The following is a 24,790-nucleotide window of genomic DNA, read 5'->3' on the forward strand; positions in this document are numbered from 1 at the left end:
CAACAGATTGTTGTTTTTTATGACTCAAGCAAAAATTGATCAATGGATTTATTGATCAACTTTGATTTTCTTTAATCAGAGAACAACCATAGCACCAGCTCAGAGAAATTATGGATATCCGTTAATTAAATGTTTTGATAATGACCAAAATGGTATTTATATTGTCTATAAAGTGTTTCATACAGTCAGCCATATGTTTCCAGTTCAAAGTCTAAAAAAAGTTTGGCACCAGAAATAATGCTGCTGTTTGGATCTAAAGTGGAATCACAACAGAAACGCAATGAATGAGACTCAGAATGACAGAATGATAAATGTTTGGAATTGGACTCTCTGTGTATTTATGGAATACTGGTAGTGTAGATCATGGTGCTGACAATGCACGTGCCAATTGGATGAATATTTATAATGTTCAAAAGTGCCCTTTCATGCTATACAACATAATAAGCATGCATAATAGTACACACACACACACACAAGCACCAGCATACACCCATATACAAACATATATATGCATCCATACACAAGCCCTAGCACACAGATTCATACACAGGTGTATACAATTCTTAGGTTCAGCTATTTCAAACACACTTACACGGGAAGCCAATACAATCACTATAATGAAGAAATGTCATCATAGACTCTACAGCTAAAGATGTCCAGGGCTAGTCAGGAGGAAATGAGGTCATATTATAGGGCAGCGGTTAAGAACGCACTGATGTACTCATTCACAGTCTGGTACGGGAACACATCAGCACAAGACAGGAAACAGCTGTAGAGAGTAGTACACACAACTGGCAGGTTAACTGCCAGCCACTTGCCTTCTGCGTCCTTGATTTCCCTTACTCGTATCCATAGCAACTCCCTCAGTGTCCTTCGACCCCTCTCATCCCGAAAACTGCTTCTTTAACCTGCACCCATCTGGGGGGAGATGGAGGTCCATTCAGAAATATTAGCGACCCTGTAGCAATCCCAACACTGACCTCTTAACAGCCCGGTGAACCTGTCTAACTGCAGCCCTGTGAGTCTGTCTAACTGCAGCCCTGTGAACCTGTCTAACTGCAGCCCTGTGAGTCTGTCTAACTGCAGCCCTGTGAGCCTGTCTAACTGCAGCCCTGTGAGTCTGTCTAACTGCAGCCCTATGAGCCTGTCTAACTGCAGCCCTGTGAGTCTGTCTAACTGCAGCCCTGTGAACCTGTCTAACTGCAGCCCTGTGAGCCTGTCTAACTGCAGCCCTGTTAGTCTGCCTAACTACACTGTAAAACTTTGTATCTACACTTTACAGCTATTTGTATTTTATTATTGTATTCCAGTCAACTTCTGTTGAAATGGCAATAAAGAATTGAACAAACACACACACACACACACACAAGCATGCATGGTATTCACACACCCAAAACATTTTCTTTGCTGACCGGGGCTTATGACATGCAAGCTGATACCTGTCTACAAGATAATTTTATATTCTTTTATATATATGAAAGAAAAATCATTCAATTTCAGGATTGCCATCTCGCGCAAAGCCTACCTGGACCTTGTGAAAAGAAACGGCCAATCAGCAATCACTGTCACGGCAAGTAAACATAGCCGACGCAGTGTATTTTCCTGAACATTCCCTGTTAAAGGTGAATGATGACAAGCCATTTATTAACTTTTATTAAGCCATAACTTAAGCAGGCATTCCCATTGAGATAGAGAATCCCTTTCACAGACCTAGTGCAGGGGGAAGAAGGGGCTGGACAGACGGAAACAGCACATGAAAAAGGACTTAAATTCTCAAGTAACTAAATCCAAATTAGAAAGGCAGGTACACGAGTCAAATTAATCTGAATGTCAGCTGTAAAAAAAGGTCTGAGGATCAGCACTTTGATATCCAAGTTTCCGTGGCTTGACTAACAGAGCACCGATGAAGCTAAATATATGGCGCCTAAAATTTAGGTGTATAGGTCACAGAAAAAGAAAATCACTCATTGTGGCAGGGGGAACAGTGACAGAGATTATGACAGAATGTGCCACATATAGACAAACTGCTTCGGCAGCAGTGAGAGGAACAGTGGTCGCAAATTCAAAGCTCACCAGGTATGGAGACGCTTAACAGGAAACTTGCAAAACACACTTCAAAACCCTCAAAAATGACCACAGAACTTAATCAATACCTGTGTCACCCAGTCTCAACAGCAAGTCATTCTGCATTGCATTATGGGCCAGCAACTGGCTTTTGGACTTGAAGAAATAACTGAGGAAAATGAAGCACATATATTTGCGCATCGCAATGCTGTGTAAGTCACAAGGTATTCACAAACTCAAATGCAGCCAAGTTTTCAATTGTTCAAAAAGCACCAGAAACAATGACCTATTGATTCTCAACAGAATGACGACAGCAGTCAACTTTTGAGAGATTATTATTAACAAAGCAAACACGGCTCTAGACAATGGAGATGCAAAGCCATAGACTTATGCCTCCGAGCTGTGTCATGGTTCAGTGGGCAGTCCATCTTAATGCACGATCATTGGCTGGGAAGACAAAATGCATTCTGCTCAGCCAATGATGTAGCAGGATACCGGAGTCCAAGGAACAGCACCGTGATGCTTGACCTTCAAACACAGATGGCGGTTATCCAAATGAGCCAAATGGAAAAGCATGATGCAGATAAAGGAACTTGTGCGCAACGTCTTCACAAACTAACCCTACTGGTTTTGTAGGTAATTGCCCACAAGTACATTCCAATGGTGCTTACAGGTGTCTCAAAGACAAAGCTTCCCAAGGACTTATTTGCACTGTTTGGATTGTTGGCTTTTGCAGTCGACTCACCAGTCAACTATTCTATTTCCAGCTGAGTGCCTGCTATGGTAGTTTTATTGTTACCATAGTACATTAATGTACACAAGTGATGCCAAAATGGAATTGTACAATGTTAAAGTTGCTGGACATCTATTTTTCTACCCTCCTTCATTTTGTTTTGTTAAATTCAAACATAAAGGAGAGAGAGAAACAGGCACTGACAGGATACTGTTTAGTGATAACTGATATCCTTTCTGTAAAGCAAGATTAAAATAAAAAAAAACAAAAAAAAACAAGCCTTTAAGAGTATACTTCAATTTGATAATTTTTGTCATGAATATTCTCTAAATGCCAGTGTGGAGAATGAAGAATATGGATGTCCACTATTTTGCGATTCAAATAAAAATACTTTTTTTACTCACCTATAGCCTAATAACTGGATATATCTGATGGTATTGAGAATTATATAAATATAATGTGCTTATATTCATAATGCCAACATTGAAGTTCTGAAAATGCACTTTATTTTTTTACTTTTACTTTATTTTAAATTGCAATTATAAAATACTAGTATTGGCAGTGTGGAAAAACTCCACCTGTGTCAGTTCACGCACTGCATGCCACCAAACACTGCGACAACCTACTTTCTGCCTTACTTTTCCTTACTCTGAAATCACGGACGTCCATCTGTCCAAGTTTATGCTCCTTTTCAATCGCTGACACTTCCGTGTTTTCTGATCACAACCGCGAAATCTGAATCGGCACTCGCCACTGGTGTGTTCTGTGGCAAAAAGAACATTTTTGCGCTGCAGTGAGTATGCATATGTTTCTATGAGGCACCAGATTCGGCAGTGGTTCGATTTCGACCAAGTTCGCCTTCTAATCAAGGAAGCTATACTCCCAGCTTGACTGAGGAGGCAAGAGCACATAGCCTGTAAATAAACTAAATAAAATAAGCGTGTCTATGGTCGAAAGCAAAGGAACAAATTGGATGGGCCAGTGGGATGAGTGTAGTGTGCACACGGTGCTCATGGGAGTTGTAGTGTCATGTAGTATCACCTCAAATTGACTTATTTCAGTTGCCTTTTGTAAAATACAATTTTTTTTTCATAGAAAATGCTACCAAAAGGTCACCCACTAACGAAGCTGATAAGAGTGGCAACGCCACTGGCGAATTCTACCCGTATTTGGCGGGTGTTAATGTCAAGCCCTTGTTAGGTGGCCGATTCGCACACAGCCTGGTTCTCCCTTCTTTGCGTTCTTGCTTTTAGAACAGAACTTGGGCCATTAAGTGTTACATCACGCAAATTCGCATGGACACAAGACCAGACAAGAACAGATATTGAGAAACGTCCACTGGCTGGACACCATGGTGCTGATGTACCGTTAGAGCCTGTATCCAAGGATCAGCTTTAGTGATCATGGAGACTGACCCCATCCCCTCTTCCCTCAGATTAACATCTGGTTAAGCATCATTTTCACAATGTAATGACACCCATTCATCCTGGTGTGGCTGGATAATTGCAGGGACAAAATCACATCACTCGTAGCCAGCATGAAAGAGGAGACACGGCAGATCGAGTAGTGCAAGAGTTTCTCGTTTTAATTCAAATTAATCTTAAAACACATTTCAATACTTCCCAACACAAACAAAAAAACCTAACAAAACAAGATGGCAGGAGTGCTTCAGAAAAGCAAGCTAATAAAAGATTCGCTGTGATACAGCGGGGGGAAAGAACTGCGTTTCTCCACACCAAAGACCAACAAGCTCAGTGACAACTTAAAGACAACACTTAGGGAGGTGGGTGAGGAGAGAAGGAGAGAATAAAACAGGTCCCTGGGTGGAGGAGTGGACCTCAGTACGGTCGGTCTCTGCGATCCTGTCTGTGTTCACCCCTGAAACAGAATAAGCAAACAGGCCCTCCTTACACCAGTGAACTGCAATCTCATTCCGTATGCAGTAAAGTCTGTACTGTACATTGGAGTGTAGGTTATGAGAGTGGATGTTAGGTCTTGAGTGTGGATGGTGGGTCTTGAGTGTGGATGGTAGGTTATGAGTGTGGATGGTAGGATATGAGTGTTGACTGTATGTTACCGGGATGGCAGTGTAGTATAATGTGAAAGGAGCTGGGCTTGTAACCTGAAGGTCACAGGTTCCTGGATGGAGCACTGCCGTTGTACCCTTGATTAAGGCACTTAACCTGCATTGCTTCAGCATATATCCAGCTGTATAAATGGATGCAATGTAAATGCTATGTAAAAAAAAAAAAAATAGTTGTGTTAACTAAATGCTTGTACTGTAATGTAATCTAATGAGTGTTGATGGTAGGCCATGAATGTGGATGGTAGGTCATGAGTGTGGATGGTAAGTTCTGAGTGTGGATGGTAGGTTATGAATGCTGATGGTAGGTTATGAGTGTGGATGGTAGGTTATGAATGCTGATGGTAGGTTATGAGTTCATTTCAGTTCCAAGAGGAAGCAGGCACAAAGTAAGAGTTGAAGGACAGAGGGAAAAAAAAAAACAAAATGTGCAAATTTTCAGAATTTTCAGAATTCCCCTGACGTGTGAGGCCAAACCCCAGACAGATCCCGGAGCGGGGTGTGCAGTGTCCCTCACCTGCTGTCCATCTTGCCCGGTCCGAACCCTCCCCGGTCTCCGCCTCGGCCCCCCCGGAAACCACCCCGGTCCCCGCCTCGGCCTCTGAACCCGCCCCGGTCAAAGCCGCCCCGGCCTCGGTCACCTCCGTACCCCCCTGACGAACAGAAACAGCCGTAAGGCAAGCATCGGCACACTTCACCAACACACAGGCACTTCCTTAAGGAAACCGCTCCTACATGTTAAACATAACCTAACAACAGTGACCGATGCGATTAGCATCAACAGATAAAAGTTCACGGTGTGTACGTACACAGGACATTCAGTAAAGCAACACCGGTGCCCATTCATCACCGTCAGACACCTGAACTTGTTCCTGGTTTACAATACACTCCCGGTGGTTGAAAAGGCAGTGGAACAACCGGTCGGGCAATAAAATCAGGCTCCATGAGTTCAGCATTTCCAGACAGCCCTGAACACGGTGCCCCTGGCAACATCGCTTAGGGGCGTGGCCCCGGACCCTACCTCCTACAGGCGACGTGCCTCCTCCCGCCCCCTCGGGTTTGGGGGCTTTACACTGGTTACACTCGTTCCTCCAGGAGAAGTTGAGGTTGCCGCACACCCTGCGAGACAAAGCCAGAGTGAACGGCTGTGATTGGCTCGCACTGAAAAGGAGAGGGGCCCCAGGCATGGAGCGAATAGCTAACAGAGGTGTGCGGATTTCGAGGAAGAGCTCGAGTCAAATTCATACCAAGTCCTTCCGGTTCCACTGTACATTTAGTGCGTGAAATTGTACTTTTAAAGTTTTACCGTAATACAGAAGCAACAGTACTTTTAAAAGCAGTTTACTGTAATACTGAAGCAATAGGGCTTTAAAAACAGTTAAACTGTAAGAATAAGAGAATTGCGCTTTTAGAAGCATTTTAAAAAGTGCTTTTAAAAGCGGCTTTATAGTATGTACAAGAGAATTGTGCCTTTAAAGGCAGTTCCACTGTAATACAGAAGCAACAGTGATTAGTTTGCTGCACGCCAACAAATGGGTAAACAGGAGATTTCTACCAAAATGCAAATGCTCTTGGCTGCGGATGATTTACTCCGACACACTTCCCACTACGTCATGTATATACTCCTTCATTTCCTGTTCAAAGCTATTTTTGTGCATGGCAGCAAGACAAAAGAAGAGTGCAATGATGTCACAGATTGACAATGACAAAAATAGAGATAAAATCTCTCCTGAGATAACAGGACGAGGAGATAGTGGGGATGGATAACCGCAGCCTAATCACAACCTGCACGGCCGGGGACTAATCACAACCAGCACTGTCAGGGACTAATCACAACCCGCACGGGGACTAATCACAACCAGCACTGTCAGGGACTAATCACAACCTGCACTGTCAGGGAATAATCACAACCTACACGGCCGGGGACTACTCACAACCTGCACGGCCGGGGACTAATCACAACCAGCACTGTCAGGGACTAATCACAACCAGCACTGTCTGGGTCTAATCACAACCTGCATGGCCAGGGGCTAATCACAACCTGCACAGGGACTACTCACAACCTGCACGCCCGGGGACTAATCACAGAACTGGGTCTCCAAGACAACGGATGACTCACGGGTTCGAGCACTTCCAGTCTCCGGCCCTCTGTTGGCTTCCTCCTCCTCCTCCTCCGTCATTGTTGCTGGGATACCCTCCGCCTCGGCCCCCTCCAAAACCACCACGGCCCATTGGTCCTGTGGGCAGGGGCGACAGAGCAGGATTAAAGACAGGCACAGGGCCAGGTGGCAGGACGTTCGAATCCGCAGTATTTTAGCCTTAGCTAAATAATTCTGCACTGCTGGCTGGCTGGACCAGAGAACTGGATAAAGAGATATTTTGAACATATTTTCTGTTTTTCCTTGGCTAAACAGAAAATATGTTCACATGGCAAAGATGATGTAAGCCATCCCAAATTTATAAAGAAATATGGAAAGAAATGGGGGAAATCTAAAGTCAAGAACTAACAGATGAAGCAAGTGAGAAATCTGTAAAGTATAACGTAGCGCAGCAATGCCACCTGTCCATCTTGACCAGGCTCCACAACAGACCGAGCCGGAGCCAGGGGGCAAACAAGGAACCGGAAGTAACTCACCCCCGCGGCCACGCCCTCCCCTCATGCCGCCGCCCCCGCGCCCGAAGTCCGCCCTGCGGGTGGCGAAGGACACCTTGATGGGGTTTCCGTTGAAATCCTTGCCTGTATACGGGAACATACACCAGTTAGCGATGACGCGGCTTTCAACAAAACACCTGAGGGACTAGTCTCCATTCCACACACTCAAACTCTGAGAGCATCTGGAAGCTTCCATGGCTTACACTTCCAGTAATCTCCACTCATTTGGATGACGTTTTCAGACATTTCCGGAAGCTCTCTGAGAGATTGAGTATGTGGAATGGAGACCAGTCCCTCCGGTGGTTTTTCTTTTTGCGCACCCACCCAAGAGAGTTTCTGCCCCCGACTCGTACTTCCTGTAGTCCGGCCGTATCTATCATCCATCTAGACAGTGCAAGCATTCGGGAACTACAACCCCCCCCCTTCCGCATTATGAAGATGCTAAACACAGCATAGCTACTTTTGGTCGGCTCTTCACGGCAGCATTCCTGAGATTCATTAACAACAGGGAACAGAGCTGAACATGAAGTCCGTCCACTGCGTTACAGAAGTGAATTTGAGACGTTGCTTGAGCATAATGGACCGTGTAATTCTGAGAGCTGTTTGAAGGGCAGGCTCACAGGCTGGCCCACTTAGCAAGGTTGCTACCCCGCTGGCTAGGCCCGCTACTAAGGTCACTAATGTTTTACACCTGCCAGTTAGTTAAAGTTATACAGCAACCAATATGAAATAATACCTGCGAACCAGCCACGTAGCTGGCTGGCTAAAGTGGGTGTGTTACAAGAGGCCTGCAGTTGTCTACAATAACATCATGTTTGCCATTCCCAACAGCTAGCCAGCTGACATTTTACTAAGGTCTGCTTGTGGTGTCTGTCAAGGTTTATGAAAAATGTCATCCAATTGCTGTGGCAAGGAGACATATCACATTCTTTCATTTCAAGTCAAGACATTCTTGCCCGTGAAGCTAGCCACAAGTTTTGGATGGGGTATAAAGAGAAGTTTTCTTAAAGGAGTACCATGGTGATTTTCACACTTTCTCGGTTGTATGTGCTATTTGCACAAGAGGCATTGAAGAAACACAATGAGTAAAGTATTAAATATGTCCGTTCTGTATTTTTGGAGAAATATGCGTTTTAAATTTATCGTCCTACTTTCAACCGGTTGAGAAAGTTGTCAACTTGGTGCATCACGAACACAGTAACCACTCCCCTTTCCACGCCCCGTAAACCCATGGATAACTCGAGAGCCATAGTTTGCGCCGCTGGCTTACAGGCAAGACAATGCAAATATTTGACTAACGTTAGGTTCACTTAAATTAGAGTGCCTTTTAAGGACTATTAGATTATTTCTGGTTATATTCATTTAGCTAGCTAGCTAACATTAGCTAGCTAGGTAGTTTGCTTTCATAAGGCAATGTTATCGATAACGTTAGCTAGCTAGTTTGCTTTGATGAGGACGTTATAGTTGTGCTTTTATCTTAACTTGGGTAGCTAGATAGCAAAAATTATCACTGGATATAAGTCTACGTCCTTACCTTAGCTATCTATCGATACTTGACAAACTACTAAGCTAGCTAGCTTTTGAAAATTCAGTCTCCCAAATAGAGCGCGTATCATGGGGGTAGCTATGGTAATGGGGCACGGTCTGTCAATCATAGCTAACTGACAGTTCTCATTACCACGCCCAGACGGTTCGGGTGAACTTTTATAGTGGGAAATTTAGGCTTAGAAAAAAATATGTTTTAAAGTACATTGAAATGACTAAATAATACAAAATTTGTTTTGTTGTTGCCTAAAGACAACTGGGAAGTGTCACGTTCAACCACCATGTTACTCCTTTAAGAAATGCTGCATTTCCCATGAATCTGTGCTGCAAGAATTTCCTCTGGCTACTCTGCAACCCCAAGCTGCAGCACAGCAAGGAAGTGAGCGATAACATTTCCCCTCTTTCTACCCACTAGATGTTTTAGCACAGGAGTTTGGCAGCTTCTGCTCTTGGTCATTAAATAAGCCCGATCGTTTACATGACCCCACATTTTAGCTCAATTTCTATAGATTCCATTATCAATGAGCTCATTAATCACAGCTGAAGACGGTTTGTGTGTCCCTACTAGGGGGTGATACCGTTTACTCGAGTAAATGCGCTCTAGCCAGCAGATTCATAAACATTTTGACAAAAAAAACAAAAAGTCAGCAAATAACTGCAAAGCGTGTATAATGTAGTCTGTTATTGCAACAACAATAAACAAATCTAATCAAAGAGCGTTGTCGCACAGGCTAGCCTACTCGTTTGACACTTTCTAGGAAAAATTTCATTCATTTCATTCCTTGACAAAAGAAGTTCATTTGTGGGCGAAACTAGCAAATGCAATGCAACCAAATTTCCTAATCAAGCTGTCAACAACCTGACGGGGGAAACGCTCGAGGGCTCCCTCCGTCCGGCCCGCCACCAGGGCGGCTCGGAGCGGACGTGGGTGGAGACCCAAGGCTCGGAACTGCGGCGCAGGCCTGCAGGCAGACGCGGCGGCCATCGCGGCCTCCCGGCGGCACCTCACACGCACCGTCAAACCAGTCGATGGCGGCCTTGGCGGACGGAGGGTCGTCGAAGGAAACGGTGGCCTCCCCTTTGAGCTTCCCCGTCTCCCGGTCCGTGTACAGGTTGATCATGGGCAGGCCAGTCTTCTTATTGATCTACGGGGGGGGGGGAGAGAGGGGAGGAGAAGACGAAGCAGTCAGTAAATGGCAAGTGAGACCATGGCTGCATTCTGCATAAGCCCTCAAACCATCGAGAGCACTGCCTTTGACCACCGGCCATCGAGCACTGACTCCAGGGCCCAAGGGATGCTCATAAGGGTCATTAAGGACGGCACCTTAAACGAATCATCACTAAGCCACAGCTCCACTCGTCTTCATCTGGTGCTACTAGTGTACAGGATCCATTATGGCTCATAATGGGGTCGAAGTTTCCGAGCCCCTTACGGACCGGAAGTGTGCAGGAGGTCTAGGCGTTTGCAAATCGTGGTGCACTGTGGGACGCATGTGGTGGCTGCTGGGGTGGTTTTTGGGGAGTCTCCATTGAGGGGCAATGTCGAGGGCTTCTTTGAGCGACCTCTCTGTGCCGACTTCGTTTTGGCACCGCCCTCTGCTCGGAGCGTGCTGCCGATACCCAAACGCAGGGCTTATGGGGCACCATTGGGGGGCAGCCTGTAATCAGGGCCCACGATTGGCTGAAATTTTGGGAGTGGCTGAAATGAGTAGCTGAATGGTACCTTGATGATGCCGATCTGTTTGAAGAAGTCTGCGACTGACTCAACCGAGTAGCCGTCTCCCAGGCCCTGCACAAAGATGGTGTTGTTGTCGGAGTTATCCTGTTCCTCCACTGTAAAGGGGGGAGAGAGAGGGGAGAGAGAGCCGTTTATCCTCCACCAGCCCCTTGACATGCATTGGGAATGACTGCAAACAAGAAACTAGTCAACATTTGTTGTGAGACCAAATTTATCCTCATACTGCATCACCACTAAACACAGGCCAGCCCCCAAGGCTGGACTACAGACCTAGTCACCCCGCAGTCAAACAACCCACTATTAAAATAGAAAAAAGCGGTTATGAAATCCGCCATTCAAATGCTGATAACAGGTACCCACTACACCCCACTGTGGGTCTGGATCTCCATAAAATCATTTATAACCACACAGAAAACTCAAAAGTAGGTCAGACCTATTTTAAAACACACACACAGACACACATGCTTATCATTGCTTTTACAGAAAGAACAGTGAGTAATGTAGTACTTATCCTTTCATATCATTCAAGTATGCCCTGAGGGCTAGGGTTAAGTATTGACAAGGATGACAAGCGCATGTTTGTTTTAATTTAGGTGCGGCCTGCAGTTGAGTTCACTGTGTGATCATAAACCATGGCATTAGGGAGATCCAGACCCATTGTAAGGAGTAACGTGGTGTACCCATTATTAGCATATGAATGGTGGATTTCTTTTCAACATTCCAATTATGGATTTTTGGACATTCCGATAACCACAGGTTTCGGGTTGATTACATAGACAAGTCATTCACACATTACAGATTAACATAAGAGGAGAGTGCGCATTCAATCTGTCCCTCTTTCACACCATCAGTCAATAAGCAGGAAGCACAAAAACACATTTTCCAGCACAGCCACTTTTCACGGCAACCCTGACACAGACACCAACAATTTTCAGCTTTATCCATTTCTCCCAGACCAGAATGTCCTGAATGGGTGGTTTACTCAACCTTTTAAGTCTGGAAACGGTGAAAATGATGCACTTTGAAGTGAAGGGCCAGGTGAGAAGACACTTACTGCCACTGGGTCCGCCGAGGCCTTGGTCCCTGGGTCCTTCAGGGGGAGAGAAAGGACCGGAATAAACATGTAGGCCAAGAGCAGGGTGAGAACACATACAGACATCATCCCTCCGAAACTACATTTCCCACACTCACACCGTCTGACAACCTTAAACATCCTACCGCCACCACTCAGTGGGGTTACTACACGTGCACCGCTGACTGCCGCACAGAACGCCAGTGTTCGTTAATGGCGCACTCCACCCAATCACAGACATGAACCGTTCTGAAGATGAGTCGCCATGGAAACGTGGTTATGGACACATCTGCTCAGCCACGAAGTTCAGCACACATTAATGATGTAGGTGAGTCTTCTCCAATCAGAGAGCACGTTCATGACGGGAAGCATTTATAAACATGGCCTTTCACACGTGCCGACACCCAAACAAATGCGTTACCACGTGGGCAGTGCAAACTTATACACCACTGTGACCGATGTGCATTGATAAAGGCAGATACAGCAGCCGTGTCCACGTTCCTAAACACACGTAGCTACCGCATAGCTGAACGCCAGGATCCGCCCCATTCCACCTTAAACCATTCCAGTTTTGACCGGCAGTTTTGCCAGTACACTCACACCATTGAAGAGGTACACCGAAGTTCCAGTGTGAAGCGAGTTTATCCACCGGAGATTTGACGTTTTGCGTCAAGAGTGACGCAAGAGATGTCCCATCGATGTCAAAGGCGCATTTCTTCAGAAGCCAACGTTCTCTCACCTGGATTTCCCTGCCACCAAAATGCTATACATATGGGTCAACGTTCACCAGTTTTGAGATGATCCTCAATGGAGGAAAGACCAAGGCGACTACCTCTCATTTAAGGTGGACCTTAACCTCACAACCACACAAATGAGGAGCCACAAATTCACCCATTTCAATCAGATAGACATTGAGAGAGGAGGCAAGAGGAAGCAAACGAGATATTCAGTCTCAGTTCACACCAACAAAACAATTCAGAGTGCATTTCTCCAGACACAAAACCAAATATTACACATGGATTCATTTTTTCAGACCGTTCAACCAACATTCAAACTATATTTATACAATTTTTACCCATGTGCAAACGCTTGTATTAGCTTCTGATCTGAGCATGTGTAGATCACACCGCTAACAGCATTTCCCCACAGTTATGAGGGCGGCGGAACCAGATATAACCGCACACCAACCATCGCCAACCAACCGCCAGATGCGTTGCACCTTCAGTTAGCGCCATTCCAGGGAATCTAAACCATTAATCCAGTGTTTGTGTTTGCATACCCACCATGTAGTGGACATCACAGCAGAGCCTCAGGCCTGAAAGCTTTAGCTTGTATAAAACATTTGATTTAGTCCGCAGTCACCACACGACTACACAACCACTGATTTGTGTACCTTTTCCAAGGACATCGGTTTAAAACTGGATTTGTGTTTTTTTTGTGCCAGAACCACTTCATGAGAATTTATCCCACTTTTTTGTATTCATGATATGATGAAGGGCATTGACATACTTCACCGGAACAATCTGGAAAACAGGATGTCCCTACAGTGACCCTGGAGAACTGCCACACTCCCACCCCCCCAAAAAAACACCCAAAGAAAAACTGCCATAGCAGGCCTTGTTTGTTGGATAGGTACGGCCTCATCTAGGACTTGGGAGTAACCAGTGAAATGTTACAACATGCCATTATTCACTGCTGACCAGAGTCAAGAGTGCTTCAACCTTCGCCTGGTTGAGATTGGGTTCTGCATCATTGCCGGGGCCCCTTAGGCTAAGGAGAGAAAGGAGGCGGCTCGACCCCCCCGCCACAGGCGGCACCGCAATGACCCTACCGACCCTTGGGGGCTCTGTCCAAAAGCTCGGGCGGCATTCACACCGATACACAGCGCTGTCCTGGGGCTTTAGAAACGTCCAGATGAGCAGCTCAACAGCCGGCCCACCTCCAGGGGACAACTGCTGGAAGGCCTTACACTTCAGCCACCCTATCGTCCCATGACCACTCCCATTCCAACATTTGCTTATTCAACACTGAAGATACAAAGACAAACTACCAGGGTGTAAATGCATGAATATTTTAATCCAGAGCTCAATTACTCTGATGTCTAAAACATGACCACATCTTCAACATTTCATTCATGCCAATAATTCCTGTTTATGGTACTGTAACCCGGTTTTAAACATTGCTTTACCTAGACAAATGAATAGCATATTTTGCATGCATGTTCTAGACTAATTGCGAAATTCAAGTTTTACCGAAAATCACCAGGAAGTCGGCTACAAATCCACAGCCAATCACAACTGTGAATTATTTCATTGCTGCTCATCAAATGTAATAAGATGCAACCCCTTTCAGAACTGACAAACACTCAGAAACCAATCTGGCTTCTTCAGATTTTATTGTCTCAAGCCCAGAGAATGGGGAAGTCCAAGGTCAAATTGCTGTGTTTTATTGCAAAAGTGAAGGTGGTAGATCTTTATCTCCATGCATTCCAATTTACCATCAGGGAAGGAGGAACAAAATAAAACTGATGACTCATACTTCCTGATCATACAACTCCTCCCACACTTGGACAATGACACATACAAAAGGTGTAAACACACACAAATACACACACACAAAATGCTAGTTCCCAGATAAAATTCTGTCATCTTTAAAAATAAAAATTAAAAATTAAAAAACAAAACAAAACTGAGCACATGCAAGACCACAACACATGCCACATAACATATTGAGGTGCTTTAGGAATCACCATGCATAGAATTTAAACTCAAGGAACCTTTTTTGGAGACCCTAACGTACTGTCAATCTAATGTATTTAGAGTTTACAGCTTACCCTTCGAGAATACTAACCATCTGAGACAAATATACTTTGTCTTTTCCCCCAAAAAAACATCCCTCTCCCCACCTCAACATGCTATGCATTCCCACATACGTCTCGCCCTTCCTGGTACCTTTCTCCGAACTCCACAAGAGGTACTCTTAGCAACAGGCTAATATTGCACTGTGCAGTACAGAAGCTTTTAATTAAATTTCCATGTCACCTGTGACTTGTACCACCTTCTAAATCCACCATTCGTTCGATACGGTTTCATGGTAAACTTGAGAAATGCTGTCAGAACCGCCCCCCTCCCACACTCTCAACACCCAGTGTCCTTCTCTCTCCCCTGAATTCTGTTTGAAAATTTTGGTCACTTACCACCATACTTATTGAATCCTCCTCGATCGCCCATTCTGATGGAGACACAAGCGAGACGCCATGAAGACTGGGGGCGGGGGGGCTGGGCGGGGCCATTTCCCAGGCCCCTCACGTACTCAGAGTCACGACGTCTTCCCCCAATCCCCGAACCCTTCCTCTGTCCTCTTCACTACCTCAATCCGCAGGTTTCACCCTCAAAACACACCCTCTTCTTCCCCAAAGTATCCCCCTCCAGCTTAACCCAGCCGGACCTGCATGCCCTCATCTTGGACAGGTTTGAGTCACAGGACACGGGTTTTTTTTAATTTTATTTTTTTTAAAGTAAATTAACACTCACCCTTAACATTCTTGCAAATTAGTAAGGCAATAGTAAAGGTGATGTCATTCAGTGTACTGGGGAACATAGTGAGTCATCACTCACATAACGTACCCTTTCAATTGACCCAGACCTTCTACAAACCATCTTGACCTTTGATAGTATTTCATTTTAATACTGTTTCAAAGACCGTAAGAGTACTTGAAACCAGTGCCTACAATTAGTGCGGGTTCACCTGAAAAACCTACCGCAACCCCAAGGTTAGAGTTGACGACACTGAGACATCAATGTGGCCGCGTGCTTATCCGGATTACTGGGGGCGTACCGGGTGTTGGCGGAACAGATGACCGCGTTACCGTCATTAACACCTTTTCTGAGAAAACCTCTTTACCGTGAAAAATCAGTACACCTCTTTCAGTACACCTTTTTTGAGTTTTATTTCAATTCCCCTCCTTCCTAGTATTCCCCCCAGTACCCTAACCACCAATCATTTCTCTGAACTTTTACAAAGAAATAAAAAAAATAAAAAATAAAAAAACTCCTGAGAAAAGGCCTAGGAGGAGATGCAGAGATTCATTAAAGCAATTAAAATCATCACAAGGACAAGGCAAGAAACAAGGGAGTGAAGCATTATGGGTGTAAGGAAGTGATTTCCATCAGCTCATTCCCAGCACAGGTAGCACACATTGCACCCCGTTAACTTTTAACTGGACTGTGTGCAAACCATACGCCAAAAGCACAGAATGCTTACCCTCCGCTTTTACACTACATTGTACACTTTTGGATTTAGGTTTGTTTTGTTCTTTTTAAAAAGCATTTCATCAATCTTGTGCTCATCATGTAACACAGGTTTGCTTGTATATCTCATTTCCAATGAATTTGCATAATGTTTTTTAATCACAGTGACCAGCTGCGAATAGCAAACATTACAAACGTACACATCGGTGCCAAATTCAAGAAATCGCATTTGCCTAGTTAGCACGTTAGCAATTCTGTTACTCTCCTTAACCATCGATTCAGGCTTTTCATACCAGAACAAGATTAACTAGTCCCGCAGAAAGCTCCAGCTAAAGACCACTTGTTTTCATTGCTGAATAATCCTTGAAAGGGTACATTCCATTCAGCTGACAGTGCTTCATTGGATTGCACATCTTAAAGTTCACGGCATTGTCAAATAAAAGAAAAAATAAAACTCTATTTGAGCACTTGGCTCATTTACTTGAACACTTACATAGCCAGGCATTCTTAAGCAAGTCATGGTACAGTTGTTATATTCAGACACCAGAGATGGACGAACTGCAGCTCTATTACACTCAAATTTTCAGAATATTTAAAACATACAAATTGATCTTCCTTGACCACAAGGGGATTTTTGGGACTTCTACTGGACACGCGTGAGCAAGTATACCAAGGGTCTGCACTGCAAACGGCTGTGTGTAGTTTATCGAGCAGCCAAAAACCTGAACGACTGTTGCTTTTGTGGATGGGAGCACTCGTGTTTTTGGATTCAACAGCACCACCTGGCCTCCACTTGCGTGAATGACACCCACTTTACATTATGTGACTGCGTATGTGAAGCAGCTCTTACACAACCCAAGTCATGCAAAAAATAAATATGTCTTTATATACATACATATTTTAAAAACACACATTTCAACAATATATACACATTTCATAGTTTCTGTTCGTGTAAACTGCTAGCCGTGTGTGTTTGCAACACGCAAGCACTGGACTTCAAACAGAGTCTGGCTGGGTCACTGTCACTGCATTATTCAGTCTGAGCCTGGCTGGGTCACTGCATTATTCAGTCTGAGCCTGGCTGGGTCAGTGCATTATTCAGTCTGAGCCTGGCTGGGTCAGTGCATTATTCAGTCTGAGCCTGGCTGGGTCAGTGCATTATTCAGTCTGAGCCTGGCTGGGTCACTGCATTATTCAGTCTGAGCCTGGCTGGGTCAGTGCATTATTCAGTCTGAGCCTGGCTGGGTCAGTGCATTATTCAGACTGAGCCTGGCTGGGTCAGTGCATTATTCAGACTGAGCCTGGCTGGGTCACTGCATTATTCAGACTGAGCCTGGCTGGGTCACTGCATTATTCAGTCTGAGCCTGGCTGGGTCAGTGCATTATTCAGACTGAGCCTGGCTGGGTCAGTGCATTATTCAGTCTGAGCCTGGCTGGGTCACTGCATTATTCAGTCTGAGCCTGGCTGGGTCAGTGCATTATTCAGTCTGACCCTGGCTGGGTCAGTGTCACTGCATTATTCAGTCTGAGCCTGGCTGGGTCACTGCATTATTCAGTCTGAGCCTGGCTGGGTCAGTGCATTATTCAGTCTGACCCTGGCTGGGTCAGTGCATTATTCAGTCTGACCCTGGCTGGGTCACTGCATTATTCAGTCTGACCCTGGCTGGGTCAGTGCATTATTCAGTCTGACCCTGGCTGGGTCAGTGCATTATTCAGTCTGAGCCTGGCTGGGTCAGTGCATTATTCAGACTGAGCCTGGCTGGGTCAGTGTCACAGCGGAGCCGAAACTAAAGACACACTTACCCCATGCCTCCTCGCCCCCTCGGACCCCCGCGGCCTCCGCGATCAAAGCCACCCGCGCCGCGGCCGCCGAATCCGCCCCCCCCTCGGCCACGCCCGCCACGGTCCTGGCCGCCGTAATCACCGTCCTGGCCGCCGTAACCGCCTCCTCCGCCTCCTCCGCCGCCACCGCCGCCCATTGGTGGGGAGTCCTGCCCGTATCCTAGGAAACGGAGCGGAAGAATCAGCACACGCACACCTACGGCAGTTCAGGCACGATCTACGCAAATCTCATTTATTGCTTTTCAGTGCTTCGTTCTGCACATCTAAGCTAGAGTGTTTAGCCAATTTACTGTCCACATGAACCCACGGCTAGCATCTTTAGCATCGATGGCCAAACACAATGGGAGTCTGGGTACCTGCAGCTGCACGTCGGAAACTAAGTACAAATTACCTCCCAGAAACTTCTATTCAATTCCCTTAGACAAGTGATTCATTTAGAACTTGAAAATCTACAATATCCTCGACTTCCAATATGACCTTATGCAATATCCAATGACACTTTAGCAGATAGGAGCACATGTGGCAGACTCAGGAGAAGCCCACTGCACTGACAGAAGCGCCAGGACTCACCACCACCCTGGCTGTACGGGCTCTGCTGGCTGTAGCTCTGAGGGGGGGGGGAGCTGTAGCTGGGGGTCTGGCTGTAGGGGGCGCCCCCGTGCTGGGACTGCTGCTGCTGCTGCTGGCCACCGCTCCCTCCCCCGTACCCGCCCGCCGGGCCCCCATAGCCCCCCCCACTCTGGGGCTGCCCGTAACCGGAGGTCTGGGAGCTACTGCCATAGCTGAGAGAGAGAGAGAGAGAGAGAGAGAGAGAGAGAGGTGGGGGAAAAAATTAGGTCTTAATGTAGGCTGTCATCTGCCTAAATGTAACTAATTTATAAAGCCGACAGCGTCACCATAAAAGATGCTCCAGGGGGCCGTGACAGAATATAGGGGTCTCTGAATCCATGGATGGAATCGTAAGACACACCTTTTTGGCATCGCTTTTACCAAGGTTTTTTTTTTTTTTTTGCATTACCTTAATGTATTTTCCTTATATACATTTTTTCTGCATTTTTATCCATTTATTTTTATTATTAGTGTTTAAAGCCCGAAGGCCTTTAACCACTATTGTTTTCCTGCGAGCTTATCATTATTATTATTGTTGTTGTTGTTCTTAAGTTGGCACCATTATGCAAACCAGTTTCCTCCACCCCCCCCCCAAGGCATTTTTGTTTCAGCACAGATTTGAATGGCACTTATAGAATATTTTCAGGTTCATACCTACTTACACTTTGTAAGTATACACCAGCTCGTTGGAATAAGAAGTTATTTATGGGTTTGAATTTTACAAAAATTCTATTATTTAGCTTTGAATGCCATAGGTGCTTCTACATTTTGCATTTCTTACGATATGAAAAAAAGAAAAAAGAAGAAATTTGCCACACGAAGCACAGAAAACAACGGCTACGATGAAGGAGCAGACACTTAAGACAGATGGACGTTGATTATTTTAAAGTCACTTTATTTAACGCATGCAAAACAGAAAAGCACAAAGAGAAGACGGCATGTTCATGTGCTCAATCAGACGAGGATACGGGACGCATCCGTGTAGCCATCCGTGCAGTATTTTAGATTTTAATTGCAGACGATGTCCGCGCTGATGTCAGTGTGTGAACATCTTGGGTATTCGGCCAGGAGGGACGGATACACTGCCGTAGCCGAAGTCAACGCAGAGCTATGTTTTTTTTCTCCGAAATCGCATCGTTTCGTTCGTACGAACCAGCCGAAGTTTGTTTCGGCAGCGGGCACACACATAATCTAATGCTGATTGGCGGAAAGGCCGCTGCAGGCTCACCTGCCAGTGGAGGCCGCTGCAGACGGCTGCTGCCCGTACCCGCTGTAGGACGACTGCTGGCCATAGCTGTTCTGGGGAGGCTGGCCGCTGCTGTAGCCCCCAGAGCCGTAGGACTGGCTGGACTGGCTGGACTGGCTGTAACCCTGGGGGGACGTCTGGGATCCATATCCACCTGAGCGCGCAAAGCGGAGGACGCAAAAGTTACACGATCGCCGAGCGAGAACAGCTTCAATAGACAGCTACAGAACACAAAGTGACTCAAACTTCAACTACAGTTAATGAAGGAACTCCACTGTTACATATTTTAACTTGATCAGCACAACTAAGTAGTAATTCAGACAAATAAAAATCAAATAACAGTGAGCATGCTCTCTACGGACTGCCCATAGCTGTACATGTGATGTTCTAATGCAGCCTAGTACAGTGGTATGCAGGAGTCTCACTTACTGCTCGTGTGTGGCTAAACTGATGGCAGATATTTTTAAAGCTGAACTTTGTTGGTACCACCTACATCCACCCATATCACATCGAACTACAACTAAATGAGCAAGGTCTAATCCACCCATAGCACACTGATCTGCAGCTACATGTGCAAGGTCTAATCCACCCATATCACATCGATCTGCAGCTACATGTGCAAGGTCTAATCTATCCCTCCACCCATATCACATTGATCTGCAGCTAAATGCGCAAGCTCTCATCCACCCATATAACATCAATCTGCAACTATATGCAAGCTCTAAGTTGCTTTGGGAAGTTGCTTACTCGCTTATGACTGAGTTTTAAGTCTACCCCAGTTAACAGAGAAATGTGTGTACGAGGGTGTTCCTACCCCAGTGCTTGCCTGAGTTTACTTTACGTTACAAATGTCAACAATATCACACACTGAACAATACACTTCAGAAAATACATCAAAAAAAAAGACAAAGGCATTCTGGATATAGCATTTTGCCTAAGGCAAACAGGTGGGGTTTAGTGATCTACAGCCAAGATGGGCGATTGTGCACATTGTAATAAAGAGTCATGAATGGCTTCAAAAACTGTCCAAACGGGGGTTCCCAAACTGCAGGTTACAACCTCATGTCGGGTCGCCTGATTTGAGGATGGGATGGCCTGAAAACTTTGGGGGGGGGGGGGAATAAATAAATAAATAATTTAAAGGTCATGGTGTATCGCTAATGTAGTCAAGGCTAAAGGGTGTTGTTAGGCACAAGGCATATGTTTGGTGTTGGGGTCACGTAAATTTGTGGACATTCATTTGGAGTGACATCAGAAAAAAGTTTGGGAGCCCCTGAGTTAGAGAACAGGAGCAACAGCATGAAAATTTTAAATGAAATTGGATGTTAGCGCCATGTTCGTGTGGCAATTTGTTGTGTGCAATGACACAGAGTGCAGGTCACCTGAGTGCGACTGTCCGTAGCTGGACCCATAGCCTCCCTGGCTGTAGGTGGCGCTGTTGCTGCCAGTGCCCTGACTGTATCCGCCATAGCCCTGCTGACTGTAGCCCTGGGACGCAGGCTGGCTGTAGCCTTGACCAGCCTGGCCTCCATATGCACCATAGCTGAAAAGTAAAAATAAACAGACAAAAAAATAAAGAGTATTGCATTAAGGCAGGCAACATAACCCTAATGCGAGACCAGTTATCAGACTTGACTGGATCATATTGTCCAAATTCTGACAGGGTCACACACACACTGATATTACATGTAGTCGTAGAAAACATACCCATCCAGCAGACTGCACATTCATTCATTCATAAATTAAATACTAAACCAGGGCATATTAAACATTCATGACAACAACATCGATCAGGCATCTCTGTTTGGTTCAAGTCAGGACTTTGACTAGACCACTCCAAAACTTTCATTTTGTTTCTTTTCAGAGATTCAGATGTAGACTTGCTTTTGTGTTTTGGATTGTCTTGCTGCACAACTCAGCTGCAGCTAATGGACAGGTGACAGCACAATCTCCTTAAGAATTTTCTATTACAGAGCAGAATTCATCGTTCCTTCAATAATGGAAAGCTGTCCAGGTCCCATGGAAAGCATCCCCACACCATCACACCACCACGTTTGACTATTGGCATGATGTTCTCCTGTATTTGCTTCACACCAGATATAATGGGACCCAAGTTGTCCAAAAAGTTCCACTTTTTATGCATCTGTCCATAGAACATTATCTCAAAAGGCTTAGGGATCATCCAGGTGCTTTGTTGCAAATGTGAGATTAGTCCTGATGTTTCTCTTGGTAAGCAGTGGTTTCCGCCTTGGTACTCTCAGGAATCCCATTTTTTGCCCAGTCTCTTTCTGTGGAGTCATGAACACTGACCTTAGTTGAGGCTAGAGAGGCCTGCGGTTCTTTGGATGTTCTTCTGGTATATTTTGTGACTTCCTGGATGAGTTGTCACTGTACCCCTTGAGAAATTTAGGCAGGCTGGCCACTCCTGGGAAGATTAACCTCTGTTCCAAGGGTTCTCCATTTGGAGATAATAGCTCTGACTGTGGTTTGTGAAGTCCCAGAGTCATAGAAATGGCTTTGTAACCCTTTCCAGACTGAACAAATATGCAATAACAAAAGACATTAGGAAGGCGTAACTAGTAATACTAAGCTTCAACTCACCCTTGAGATGCAGTTTGGGAATAGTCTGAGGGGAAGAAGGATTGACAGTTAGACACTTGTCACTATTACATTATAGAAATCCAACCACAAATATACACAGCGACTGTTGATCTGTCATTACTGGGGCACGATACAGAGAACTGAGTCTTTTCATTGAAAGAATGGGGAAATGGCGAAGACGCAAAGCTTTACGAATAAAGTCAGAATTGGTGTCTAAGCATGGTCGGAGCTGAGGGACGAAGACGGCCAAGTGCGCCATTCCATACTGCCGGCAACGCGTGGAGCCGTTGTCATGGGCAACCACAACATCCGCTGGATTTAAACACATTTTGCCAAATAAATGCTAAATCCGACATGCATCTGGCTGGGTGTCAACTATAAGGTACATTACCTGAGACAAACATGACCACTATAAGGAACCAGACAGTTCCACAGTTAGCTAAATTCATGCACGTATAACTAGTATGGATAATGATCCTGAACCGGTCTGTGAACAAAATGGCGGAGACGTTCATCTCTTTTGTCTGGCGAAAGCTAGCAATGACACATATCCATACGTACACAATTCAATTGACTGGGGAAACTGTGAAGCATATCTGTTAGGCCAAAAATGCAATTACTAATGCCAAAAGCTCCCCCAAATAAATATACAGATGACTTGCTGGCTGGCAGTAAGTTAAATAGCTGCATATCTAGCTAGCTAACAACCTGGCTAGTGCTTGCGAAGTAGCATTTTTCGTCAGATAGCCATAGCTAACGTCCATCATAGCATAAATAACTAATCACTTAAATTAATCTCCGCTAACATTTTATTTTATAGCGATATGTCAGCCAACCGACGCAGGTTAATGAGTTACATGCGGCCGAACAGCAATTGCAACATGGGCTAAGCTAACGTTAATTGCCCGGGTTCAACTTAGCTTAGCTGTTTTTAGTCTAGGATTTTTTGAAACCCACACTTATCTTCTTATCTAGCGAGTCAAAACTCTGTATTGTCTTACCATTAGACGCCATCTCCACGTATTATCCCTAGGGGACAATAAAAACAGGTTAAAAAAGAAAGAATTATCAATCTAACTATAGACAATCCACTACTGCTCGCCACAGTCGCAACAAACTACCGACCCCCCAGCTTTGGCTTGGTCTATAATTTAAAACACAGTTAATGTAGGATTGCACCATCCCTCAGAATTAAAATTCTAGGGTGGCATCTGAGCGTTACGTTTATAGCTAATATATGCTGACACCACTAAGCTTTGCGAAAATAACCACTTGGGTTAACCTTGTATGTACTGGGTTTTATTTAGAAATGTTGAAGTTCTTATCGTGGATTCATATTAAATGTCTCACTTCTTGGTTTGTTAGCAGCAGTTAGCGCACTGTTTAGGTTGTTGTGATGCTGCTTGACCAGTCCTGTCAAAACACAAATTTGACTTAAATGACTAAATTGGCTTATTTAAGAAATAATAACCGTTTTGATTTTGTTTAGTAAAAATAACTGGGAAATTAGGCATGTGGAATGCGATATCACACCTAGATTTAGCTAGATTTTGGTCGCAATGTTAGGAGCCATGTGCTAGCACTTCTATCAGTTGTTCAAGATTGAGAAAAAGTATAAAGTGACTCACAATGTGATTACTAATTGGCAGAGTGAGTGAGTCAACAGGACCAGGAATGCAGCAGGCACTACCACACACAAGGAAAGCCATCCATTTTCTATACCCGCTTATCCTGGGCAGCGTCACGAGGGGTACTGGAACATATCCCAGCGTGCACTGGGCAAGAGGCAGGAATACAATCCTGGACAGGCCGCAAATCTATCACCGGGCACACACACCTATGCGCAATTTAGAGTCACCAATTAGCCTACCTGCATGTCTTTGGTCTCAATAAACCAGTACTGTCCCCAGAATGTTTGTTTTGCTGTAGAAAGGGTAGAGAATGTATTTTGGGGTTGTTCCTTTACACAGGATGTGTGGGCAGAGTGTTTCGAAAGGATTTTGTGATGTTGCAGGGATTGACTGTAAAGGGAGTGTTGTTTGGGGAGGGATGGCAAGGAATGGGAGGTAAGGACAGATTTTTTGTGTTATTGGTTGTTTCTTTGGCTGAGAAGGCATTGTGGGATGCAAGGTGTGTGGCTGTGAGGTCTAATGTGCACGTAAGGGTCATGGGGATTGTGGGGTGTGTAAGGGCAGAGCTGGGCTGGAGATTTCAGGCTGAGGTGGAGAAATGGGGCTACCATGCAGCGAAAGATAAATGGAAAGTAATATGGGCAGGTTTGGTCAGTGAATGTTGAAGCAAGGCTTTTTTTTAACGTATTGTTTGATGTATTGTGTTGACAGAACAAGGGCATA

The 24,790-nt window shown here is 45.1% G+C and overlaps 1 protein-coding gene across 3 annotated transcripts; it reads right to left on the bottom strand.

Moving 5' to 3' along the window:
* Window positions 1–4,356: 4,356 nt before the first annotated feature.
* Window positions 4,357–23,657, bottom strand: fus (FUS RNA binding protein). Of its 3 annotated transcripts, XM_035398180.1 has the most exons (15): window positions 23,438–23,655; window positions 22,437–22,461; window positions 21,218–21,378; window positions 19,818–19,989; window positions 18,551–18,762; window positions 17,942–18,140; window positions 15,085–15,119; window positions 11,871–11,906; window positions 10,802–10,911; window positions 10,094–10,223; window positions 7,516–7,617; window positions 7,000–7,117; window positions 5,902–5,999; window positions 5,398–5,533; window positions 4,357–4,675 (listed from the first exon to the last, which is right to left on the bottom strand). In XM_035398180.1, the coding sequence occupies exons 1-15, from the start codon at window positions 23,448–23,450 to the stop codon at window positions 4,636–4,638; spliced, it is 1,587 nt and encodes a 528-aa protein (XP_035254071.1). In that variant the 5' UTR covers window positions 23,451–23,655; the 3' UTR covers window positions 4,357–4,635. The 3 variants fall into 3 exon arrangements, with proteins under 3 accessions (XP_035254071.1, XP_035254072.1, XP_035254073.1); XM_035398181.1 differs by lacking the exon at window positions 15,085–15,119 and having other exon boundaries at window positions 23,438–23,657; XM_035398182.1 differs by lacking the exons at window positions 5,398–5,533; window positions 5,902–5,999 and having other exon boundaries at window positions 23,438–23,656.
* Window positions 23,658–24,790: the final 1,133 nt, after the last annotated feature.

The sequence above is a fragment of the Anguilla anguilla genome, chromosome 17 (genome assembly GCF_013347855.1).
Source record: "Anguilla anguilla isolate fAngAng1 chromosome 17, fAngAng1.pri, whole genome shotgun sequence".
NCBI lineage: Eukaryota > Metazoa > Chordata > Actinopteri > Anguilliformes > Anguillidae > Anguilla > Anguilla anguilla.